The 12,088-nt window shown below is 37.5% G+C and overlaps 1 protein-coding gene across 3 annotated transcripts in view; it reads right to left on the reverse strand.

Annotated features, from left to right (window-relative positions):
- LOC145985239 (adhesion molecule nephrin-like) overlaps positions 1-12,088 on the reverse strand; it is an 807,500-nt gene that overhangs the window by 282,181 nt on the left and 513,231 nt on the right. For all 3 annotated transcript variants that reach the window (XR_014441408.1, XM_083119010.1, XM_083119009.1), the window contains exon 5: positions 11,640-11,843. Coding sequence is in view for 2 of the 3 variants with exons in the window: in XM_083119010.1 (XP_082975136.1) it covers positions 11,640-11,843 (204 nt within the window). In the remaining variant the exon portion in view is untranslated. The remainder of the gene's footprint in view (positions 1-11,639; positions 11,844-12,088) is intronic.

Here is a 12,088-nt window from a genome sequence, read left to right on the forward strand (position 1 = left end):
CATTTATTGACAGTACTCTAAAACATGAAGGTGTGTGCAATAACATTTTTACTTTCAATATCAAACTACAAATGCCATTATTTTTGTATTTTTCTATGTTGACAAAAATTCAATGAACAATGATTTTAAGCACACCTTATGCATAGATAGGCTAATTGGGACTGGTCAAGCCGTTTAAATTACAATTCAATTTACAGCACTGTGTCCTGCTGGGAATTAAATCCAGAGATAGCATGGAATCAGAACAATTAAGTGGCTCCATGGGGAAGTTTCAATAGGTGAATTGAATAATACTGAATATGATTTATTTGTGAATTACTTAGACGTGAATTATGCTTTGAAACTGAGTATGTTCCTCAAAATGAGACAGCAATGCAAGTTATGGTGATTAGTGTATTGCAAATTGAATTTCATCGGAAGCATTTTGTAACGTTTCGCTTTACTAGTGAAGAATAGTTCAAACGAATGTGTTTCATGGTTTTCAAAAGTCTGCTAAACAGTCTTGCATGTTTTATAACTGACAGTGTCAAAAATCATTATATTTATATATTGGGAATAAAAAAGGTTTGAAAAACTTGTTTTGGTGAATTGAAGTACCATATACAGTATATCTACTGCAGTGTATAACCGGGGATTGTAAAAATTTTTCGTACACTGTTTTATATTCAGGAATTGTGGATTTCTTATTTAAGATACTGCATTCTTCAAAAGTAAGAGAGAAACACGTTTTTGTTTTGTGGCAATTATTATACATGTTACATGTTATTTTTAGCAATAGAAATCAGATTCATGTGGTACACTGTATTTCAGATATTGCTCTTTCTGTGGTAAATAGCAACAAAGTTGAGAAAATGTCTCATTTGCAGGTGATTTTGACCATCTTATTATTGGATATTTTATCATATCATATCTTATCATCATAATTTGCAATATATTTGTATAAACATGTTTTCAATTTTAATATTCACTAAATGTTTCTTCATGTGGTATGTTTTTGTTTTTCAGGATGGAGATGTCTGGGAAATCGGAGGTTTAAATAAAATGGTCTTATCCAGTCACCTGAAGAGGACATGTGTTGGGATGAAACTGAATGAATAATAAGAATGGACTTAAGGTGATTGCCAGCTGCTTTTTTGTTTGAAATATTGACATGACATAAGTGGCTAGGCTTTGCTGCATCTTTTGTGGAGGTGAATCTTTGAACAAGCGATTACAGGTGTGGCTTAGATTTTCTTCTGCTGTGGAACATTTATTAGGGTGAGGTAGTTTATGTGGATCACCATCTTACATATATTTTCTTCAGTTTTTAACATCTGAGAAATGTAGCAAGGTAAGGTATTAATACTTTGGATAGGCATTCATTTTGTTATAGAAACCAGTGTGTAGCATCAATAAAAGGTTATTCATAGTTATAAAATTCCTTCCACACAGATTGCATCAAACTTACCTGAGGGTGGGGGGAAGTCTGCCAGGTCCACCCAGTGGCGGAGATATTATAGTTCGAGGGGCAAATTTTAGTCGGGTACCTCATCTGACCGAGAATACGTTCTAACAACACTTGCACTGTTTTACATAAATAATATACTGTACAGTACTGTGGACAGGAACCAAGTAGACTTCCATGGTCTAGTGTTTAGCATATTGTTTTGCAAAAGTAAGAGTCCAGGGCAGGGAAAAATTATTATTGAAATTGCTGTTTGCTTTAAGTCCACTTTATGCACAAATATGCTTTAGGGACTGGAGTTGAAGTTGAAACTACTGTAGAATCCAAATCAAAATATTCCTCCACCAGGTATCGAACCTAGGACCTTTTTATAATTCTTCCCATTGCCATTGTGAACTGAATGATCAGACATGAGAAGTAATGTGAATAACTAATGAAAACAAAAATCTATTTTCTCAAGGGGTCACCTTTTAAGGAACATTCCACAGTGGTTTGAATCCAAATTTAAACTGTGGATCCAGTTTTGATTAGTCTGTCACGAGCATATAGTAGGTTTAAACTTTGTGGTTTTTCATTTTAATGATTTGGTTTTATTTTTACCTATTTTTATTTGTCTGTATACTTTAGCCTACATAGACATTTAAACACAAGCAACTTCTTGAGTTATTTAAATGTAGCCTACCTATTAGTAAGAAAGAATACTTGTTATCCACAAGGTCATTTTCAACTTCCTTCATGTCACAGCGTTTGTTTTTAATGTTTGAACCATTTTGCAACTATAAAATGAAGCACATTGTAGCTGGGTATAGAGCATATTAAAAATAACATATATTTTTTGTTCAGTCTCATGTTTGAATTGATAATTTGTGGGTTGCTATTGTTACTTTTTGAGCAGTTTGTTATGTCCGAGTTCCAATAAATAAATTTCAAAATGAATTGTCCATTTGTTTTAATTCAGTTTTCTTCCAATCCTTCCGTTATTTACATAATGATTTTAATGTAATTTTTAATTCCAAGAGTATTTCCAAAATACACCTAGTTTGTTATTTTTAAGTCATAAACAATGGTGGTGTCTGTATGAGCAGTGATTCTCTTTTTTGTGTGTGTGGTGGATAATTTATTTGCCCTTATTGGGAATGATTTTGTTCATTTTTCTAAGGTATATGCTTTAAAAACATGTATTTGTTCTACCTAACAAATGAAGCACAATAATTTGATGTCATTTTACTGCCTCTTGGGTTAAGCTGGATGAGAATGAATGTCGGATTGATGAAATGTATGGGGCATGTACCATGCACCCATGTCTTATACAGGATTCAAACAAACTTGAGACCTCATAGCTCTTTTGGCACATACCACTGACCAGTTAACCAATTTGAAGCCAACCTATCTTCTTTTATGAATTAAATTTTCAGAATATTTATGCAGAATTTTTACTGTCATGGAATGTAGTTCGTATAAAGAATTTGAGACACTTTACTTTTTTTTCACAAATGCATATATTTCAAATTGATGGTGTAATGCTTGTTAATTCTGTGTTTAATTAAAGAAACTACTATATATTCTCTGCACATGCTGCTTCTACATGTATTTCTATGAGAGGTAAGATCCTTTTTTTTCCAGCTTGAACAAATATTATTACTACAGACTTACTAAAGAAGAAATTGTTCCTTAGTGGCATACTCAGGGATCCATACTAGTATCATGTTCTATTGTTTAGTTTGTTTAGTCTCAATCTTGAAATAAACTTGTCACTTTTCAAGCAACTGGTCTCAAGTATAGGTAACTTGAAAAGTGACAAATTTAATGTAATCTTGGAAAGTAGTGTCTCTTTAATTTTGACTAAATCTACCTCAAGCTTGAGAAGCAATACTTATTCAATTTTCACCTAATTTAAATCAAAAATGAATAAACTGATCTCAGCCTCGAGAAGCAGTAAATTATTCAATTTTGACTAAATTTTAGTCAAAAAATGAATAAATCCACTTCAGCCTTGAGAAGAAGTAATTATTCAATTTTGACTAAATTTTAGTCAAGAAATGAATAAATTTACCTCAGCCTTGAGAAGCAGTAATTATTCAATTTTGACTAAATTTTAGTCAAAAAATGAATAAATTTACCTCAGCCTTGAGAAGCAGTAATTATTCAATTTTGACTAAATTTTAGTCAAAAAATGAATAAATTTACCTCAACCTTGAGAAGCAGTAATTATTCAATTTTGACTAAATTTTAGTCAAGAAATGAATAAATCCACTTCAGCCTTGAGAAGCGGTAATTATTCAATTTTGACTAAATTTTAGTCAAAAATTGAATAAATTGATTTCTCACTTTTGACTATATAACACACTGAAATGAAATGACTAAATGCATGTAGTCACTTTTGACGCAAATTGAGTCGGTGCTAGTTTCAGTACTTGATTTAGTCAAAAGTGACTAAATTTTGCTCGATTTTGACTAAGTTGTTTTTACAGTGTACGCATGTACAGCCAAGCTAGCCTTAGGTACACCTTTCAATCCACCAAACCTAAGGTCTCAGTCTTTACATGCATGTTTCAAGACTCTCCCACACGATGCACTTAACAGCCGTGCAACCATTTATCTCACCTTAACAATGGTTTCAGGTCTCGGAGCTGAAGGCATTATCTACTTTAAAGCCACTTCCACCCGACCGAGCAATTAGGACTTGGCTAAAAGTTCATGGCAACGCAGGAGCAATTCTCCCTTCGGGAATTCCAATACTTTTGCAACTCTTGTTAACAACCAATGCTTCCATTTCTCCAGGGAAAATTGACACAATTGTTGACAACTTTGAAAGGAAATTACTTACTAGATTTTTAATTGAAAACTATGCTCAGTTCCCTTAAACATAGTGAAATCGTTGAAATTATTGGCGATTTACATACAGCAAGGAAGGTTACACTGTAAAAAATTTGACAGTAAGATTTACTGAGATCGTCGGCAGGTATGCTACAGTAAAATTATACTGTTAAAATAACTTACTGCAGAAACAAAAAATGAACGAAACAATAGGCATAGGGAAAGCGATCGCATAGGCACAGGGAAAGAAATGCCTCAGCGTTCTTTACCTTTCATTTGTTTGCATGAGCACAGGGAAAACAATGCTTCAGCGTTCGTCATTCATTTGTTTGCATAAGCACAGGAAAAGGAATTACTCAGCTTTCTTCGCCTTTCACTTGTTTCAATAAGCACAGGGAAAGAAATGCATCAGCGTTCTTTACCTTTCATTTGTTTGCATGAGCACAGGGAAAACAATGCCTCAGCGTTCGTCATTGTTTCTTTGTATAAGCATAGGAAGTGCAAGGACTCAGCGTTCTTCGCCTATCATTTGTTTGCATAAGCACATGGAAAGCAATGCTTCAGCGTTCTTTACCTTAATTATTTTGCATGTGGTGCCTTCCGGTGGTAGTAGTGTGAACTCATTCTGAACATATATTTACTTTCAGGTAAATAATTTTCATTCTAGTCTCAATCTGCATCCCTCGCGATTACAATAAATGCACAAGTCCGCATTACATTTTAAGTTACTTGTTGTCACGTATGGTGTTTGGAATTCAAATAGTGGATCCAGTTTTTCTACATTTCTCCTATTCACGGGTAAATCCCGGCTGTCTTTCAGCATGTAACTGAATATTCATGTCCTTCTAATATCTCCAGAGTAGCAATATACCTCTTAAGGACTGGTGCAAAATCGCTCAACATGTTTCAAAAGGGCAGACTTCAAGCTTACAGTAACAAAACTTTGAAAAACACACTTAAATCAAGCCATGCTACCTAAAATATCAATCGAACGTAAAATATAACAGTGTTTGGTGAGAATTTTTCAAGGTTTCCAACACTGTTATGGAATGAATTACCACTTAGGTACACTAAAGCGGAGTTATCTCATTGTAGAGGAACTTCTCTTAGTTGCCTAAGTCTCCCCCCCCCCCCCTCTCTCTCTCTCTTCGCAACTTGCCAACCGTTGCTTAAGTAATTAGGATCTAGAGTTTAACAACCATCCATTACGTAGGATGAGCCATATATAAACATGCTCTTTTAATTGCCTCGCTCGCACCGTGGCTGTGAAAGAACCCCGAGACGGAGGCTTTCACTATACCTCCGTGCGTTTCAATGTTCGACTCAGTAATTTAGGCTGATTCAATGAACGGTTGCGTTATCCTTGATTAGAATGTCACATGAAATGTCATACGAACATGCTTTCGTCGAACTATTTTCCTTAGTTAACCTTTGTACTGGCAGATCCACCGCGAGGCGAAGCGGTAGGAAAGGGACAACGGTAGAAACATCCGTGTCGCGTTATTAGTTATTACATCTTCCAGTACCGCCGTAGAAGTACCAAACCCCTCATATATCTGCAGCTCTGATCTTGAAACAGTGGCGCTAGTGTCGTATATAGGTTAAGAAATCCGACAGGTTTTATGGCACGAAAACATGGTTTTACCATAGTGAGGTTTTAGACCGAAGTTGTCGCTTGGAAACAAACCCTCATTAACAAACACAACCTTCGAACTTTTAGCTTGTCGCTTGCGTTTCGTTAAGGTTGGGCTGTTTTCTCAATGGCGTACATCGTGTCGCCTCTTGTTCGCACATCGGTGAATGCTTGCTCATAGACTGAAAGGGCCCGTGTCGCTTGTCACTTCGGTTAGAAACCCGCGTGGCGCTTCGGTCTGGAAGCTCCCTTATGTTGCCAAATCCAGGAATGTGCATGTGAGGAAGAGTTGTCACAATATCCATTTATTATTATTATAATCATCATCATCATCATCACATGGAAATAAAGACGTATTCGGGTCATAAACTTACAAGATTTACTCGAAAATATCTAACCGTTGATTTTTCCACTAAGATTTGGTAAATAGGCTCCTTGGCTTCGTATTTCTCTCATGATACATGCACAGTCAACGGCAAAGATAATAGTAGGCAAATTCTCTATCACCATCTTCACTCTTTGTATTCTACATCCTGTGTTGTTTTAGGTATGGACTTCTGTTGATGCGAAGCAGATATTGTCCTCTGGTTGTTGACTTTCTTTGTGAATTCATAATCATCACACACATTGTCGGAACCGGACTACATGAATATGTCGTCGGGTGTACCTGTCGACGTAACTGATGGGTCATGGTGCCATGCATGAAACGTGATATTATTGACTACACCCACTAGACACGCCCACAGTTGCAATTTCGAAATGGGTTTTGTAAATACATTCTTGGCCACGTATTTCGTTCATGCAGCCGAACCATTACAGCATGTAAGAAACATGTTACCATCAACTCTTGCGATTAGCCACGCCCGCAGTTGCGTTTTCCACATGGGTTTTGTAAACATATGTCCGAGTCAGAGATTAGCCTATTTGTGGCGATTCCAGCATTATGGAACTCTCCTGGCACAGTATAAAAAGAAGACGACAAACTTAGCAACACTGTAGGAACATAAGAGACAAGTATGGGGGGGGGGGGGTGAAGGAAAGGGGCGGATTTTCTTCAATTCACACATTTTTCAATATTCCATATATCTTGGTGGCTTAGTTTAAGTAGAATACGTAAATGAACAGTAACAAAATAGTTACCGCTGAAGATAATGAAGAACAATTTTCACAGACAAGTAAACCATGGTTTAGTCGGGAAGAAAATAATAATGACTTTTTCTTCCTCCAAGGGATGTTTGAAGGTAAAAAAAGGTCTTCAGTCCAATTTGACACACTACCTTCGTGATTTCTTTCTCTCCCGCTGCTTCAGCGGCCAATTAAAAGACAACGATAGCCGGTCCTATAGCGATTGTGTGTCACGCACCGCGAGCACGCGGCATCTCATCTTCGCCCCCTCATCAAAAGGGGCAGATCACGTGATGGCAAATGCGTCACGCACCGACCGGCAAATGGTTAGTTGGGCTCCCGAATCGTCATCACCCCATGCCCATTCATTCGCAACCTTCATTATCCCCCCCCCCCCTTTTCTTCTTCTATCTTTTCCCATTCTTATATTATTGTCTCCACATACCTTTTCCTTCCTTTTATGGATTACCGCGGTAAGTGTATCCAACTTTCTTCACGACTCTGTTAGCTAGCCATTGATTTCATCGAGTGATACTTTCAATACAGTGGAGAAACATTACACCGTGAAAGTTCACGACAGTAGCAACGACATGTCCCACCCATGGTCACGGTTGATGGAAGTTTCCATAACCCCAATCCCCTGGCGTAAATAGTTTGTTTAATTACTACATCCAGGCCTACCAATTTCAATCATTCCATCAATTTTTCCTTCACTTTTGGTTTTTCATCGTTCCTGTCTGGCCTTACGATACGACATAGTATCATGCATGTTCATTGGGCAATCATTTTACAATCATTATCCAAAACCTTTCCTTGCTATGTGCATTACATTACACCGTGCTTTAATTCCATTTCCGCTATATAACCCCGCTGTCCTGTCGGGGCTAATCGTGACGATGAGGATGAATGATAAATTGCTTAAAACAGATGATGAACCAAACACGATGGTACACCCATGCCTTACCAAGTGGTTCCAAGTTGTAACCTCTGCATTACCAGACCTCATCGTGACACTTTGAATGTTAATTAAGCATAAATTTACTAAATGTCCAGTGTCTTATATTACGTCTAAGGTAAAAAGGTAAAGTGTTCCCCTGTGCATAGCACCACGCCATGAAGGCGTATAGGGGGTGTGGGGGTAACGCCCCCCACTTATATTACGTCTACTAAATTAATCTGGTCCTTCTGTACAGGATCCTATACATAAGAATTATAAACCTGCATCATCGTTCGTCATAATTTTGTAAGTTGTATTCAAACACAATTTGTTCAATATCATTACATGAGTTCATATAATACCCAGCAAAGGGAAAGCGTGGAAATTCGCTTTGGATGCCAAGATATTTCAGATGGTTTCTTCTTTTTTTTCTTAGAAGAAAGGGTTTAAGTGCTCTACTGTAAGTAACTTGTATGTTGGATGTTTTGTACGCAGCTATTGGTTTACGTATGTCACACGCTTGACTAAGTATGTCTGTGTGCATGGTTAGTCTCCCTGGAGTATAGTCAAAACTTGGAATGGCCGTAGAGTTAATTTTCTTCTGAACCAGTTTTAAAACCCACAGATCATTCAGATATCCCTAGGTCAAAATGTGTAAAAAATTAGTTATCTTGTGTAAAAAATAAATGTTGCACCGTGAGAAACAAGAGAAACATTTCAGATTTGCTACCGGCGTAACACGTGCAAAATACCTCCCCATGCTTCTTCTGAGAGTAAAACACATAATACAATTCCTTCTTTTCTGGAATCGCTTGCGGCACACAAGCGCCTATCCTTAACATCTTATTCTGCAAAGGATTATCTCATTCTCAGATCTAATTAGATGAGCAAATGATGAATTGCGCACGGATCGTATAACTTTGCCTCACAGCTAAGGCGTGTTTTGCACAAGATAATCTGTGTTTCGACTTCTGCTACCCGTCATTTTTTCTACCTTATTCCATTTTTTTATGCGGTATGGAAAACATTCAGAAACATTATATGCTTGCCCGTAGCAATTCACCATCCTCCCCCACAAACCTACTTGTTGAACGCGCCGTTTTTTTTTTATTACATGTAGTGTCATCTAGCGGGCAGCAATCTTACTAGTTCTTATGTTGGTGTACCCTTAAGGCAGATACCACGGCAAGCCACACCCAAAACCATTATAGCCATTTCACATGAGCTAGCAAAAAGGGAGAATACGATCTGAAACAAGACAGTGAAAAAAATACTTTGGTGTGTTCAGGAAAGCCCCTTTTTTTTTTATGGATTCGCTCTTGGCTAGTACTGAGAATAGGATCGGCTTAGCCATAAATGGTTTAATTACACAGACAAAACTTGAAATAACAGCCTGTCGCATGTGATTTGGTCGACACTGAAATTACTCAGGAACACTTTCTCAAATAGGTCTGCTCTCGCTCATGTTACTCGAACGAATACGTTAAGTATCATGTTATTTATGACAGCCTTTTATGGACTTTTCAAACTCTGCTACCACTACAAAAAACGTGTTCTTTGCTACAGACCATGGCAAGTAGATGTTCGATGACTATTAGGAATCTGATGATAACATTGTTGGCTAAATTGCCCTTAATGTCTAATAACATATTATCTGATTGCCTCAGGCTTCAGTAAACAGTGTAAACAAGAAACGTGGTCGCCAATGGCGCTCGACACTATTACATGACCTTCATGATTTTTTTAGTATGTCCAGTAGAAATCTGGTTCCCTGTTCATGATATAGCGTTACATGTAAGTACTATAGATAGTATTGACTGATAGAAGTGACCTTTTCCTCCCAGAATTGCCCCAACGTGTCCAGTGATGAGTACAGGTGGGTCCTAGAGCCTCTAGTAAGTGATATCAATAGGAAAAATATGTGCTTTAGATAATAATCGAATACGGTTCTTCTGCGTGACAGTCAGATGCACTACCTACTGGACCATCAAGTAATGTAAGTGTTATTAAAAAAAAAGACGAACGAAAAAATCACAAGCAATAATTTTGTAAAGTGGGTGTTTAAGTATGTTAGAAGTGGCTAAAACATGTTGGAAACAATACAAACACGTGACGCCGGTGAATACATCAGTAAATTTATACCAATTTCTATGACACAGAAAAATAAAATATGGATGTCTCCCTCTTTTACTGCTTAGGATTCTTTCATCATGGGTGAATCTATGAACTGATGTGGTTTTCATGATGATTATCTCAAAAGTTTACTTCAGAGGAACCAAAAATTGTGAAAAAAGCTGTCTCCCACCGCTCTCGCTGTGAAAAATTTTATCATTGACCAGTCATAGAACAGAACCACTTAAAATTCCAGTCAACAGGAAACAAAAATTTCTCTAACTCTTATTGTTATCGATGCATTTATCATTGATGAGTCATAGACTTGATATGGTTTTCATCCAGATTCTCTCAAACTTTAACTTTAGAGAATCAAAAAATTGGGAAAAATGTCTATCTTCCACTCCTCTAGCTGTGGATTCTTTCATCACTGATGACAGCTATGGGTTTCAAGAAGAATCACTGGAAATTCTACTCCAGAATTGTAAAAAAAGGCTAGCACTCTCTCCTAAGTCTTTGAATAATCTCTTCACTGGTAAATCATGGAACAGCAATGTTTTCATGAAAATCATCTCAAAATTTCATTCTTGACGAACCAAATATTGTGACAAATGGCGGTCTCCCACTCCTCTTCATATTGATGTGAGTCTTGAAATAACTATGGGTTTCAAGAAGAACCATTGAAAATTCCGCTCCCGAAGAACAATAAATTGTTAATTATGGTTATCTCCCTATGCTCTTGCCAAGGGTTTCCAACGTATTGAGCAATTGAAGAGCATATGTAATAGATTTGAAAACCTAAGCCACGATGTTGACGGTCCAACTAAGCCAAGAAGAAACGTTTAGCATACTGGAGTAAAGTAGGTACGATAGATGTAGCAGTGTTTTTCGAAAGGGTAGTAACTTATGCGTTTTCCACTCCATAAAAACACTGCAACTCTCACCACAAGATTTCACACGAATAACTTGAGGGCCTCCCCGATGGCGCAGTGGTAGCGTCATCGCCTTGTAATCAAGGGGTCCCGGGTTCGATACCCGGTAGAGGCACAAGTGGTTCGGATCCCACTTTAAACTGTAGGTCCAGTCCCGATTAGCCTTACTGTGCATAAAGTGGACTTAAAACAACATATCAATCAATCAATAACTTGACACTTACCTTCAGCTGATCCACATTTATCACCTCATCTTTACTGACAAGACTCCAAAAAAGATCCAATATATTGTTGGCAAGCTGGAAATCAAGTGGATGCCATACTTTCTTAAGGTAAAGCTACATGACCATAAAAAAGCATCAGCTTACATGTCATAGATTAGTAAAGGTTAATAAGAAGCCCCTTTAAAAGGAATGTCACTCCCAATAAGCACCAAGAGTTAAAGTGTATATTTAATATGTATATATTCTTGCACTACCCCGCCATCTGCCATTCATCGCGAGAACTAGTTTGGCAGTGAACACCTACTACATTAATCCCAGACACTGCAATTGACTGGCACAATGAGAACCAGCTGCCATGTGGTTTAGAAAACAAGTCTCAGCAACACAATGAATCGCAGAGGATAAGAATACTTACGGTTCATGTCCAGGGTGACGTGGTTGGATATCGGAGCTATCAAGTTGTTGTTGCTCGCCTGGCAAGTGTACACCGTGTGCAATTGTTTCCTTTCCAGTCTTTCGAGTCGAAGAACGTTTCGAACTTGATTCCCTGAGATCGACTCGTACGATTCGTCTAGAAGGGCATTCTCCTGCCACCAGGACACTCGCGGACTGGGTCGCCCTGCAAAGAAGAAAGCAAAACCATGAGTCAATTTGTCAATTAATTAATACATCGGTATTAATTGAGCTATAAGCGGAATCTCTCCCATCAAATTAGGAAAGTTGAAAGTTTTATGTCATAGAAAAAAGAAAAGTGAAATGATTTCTTCAATCTTAAAGTTAGTGATGTAAGTATGGAGTGGCGAGGAACTGCTGGTTAATGACTTATAATTAGGGAAAGTATTTTAAGGTGCAAAACTATGATCG

This window comes from Lepisma saccharinum, chromosome 3 (genome assembly GCF_977018435.1).
Source record: "Lepisma saccharinum chromosome 3, izLepSacc3.1, whole genome shotgun sequence".
NCBI classification, from domain to species: domain Eukaryota; kingdom Metazoa; phylum Arthropoda; class Insecta; order Zygentoma; family Lepismatidae; genus Lepisma; species Lepisma saccharinum.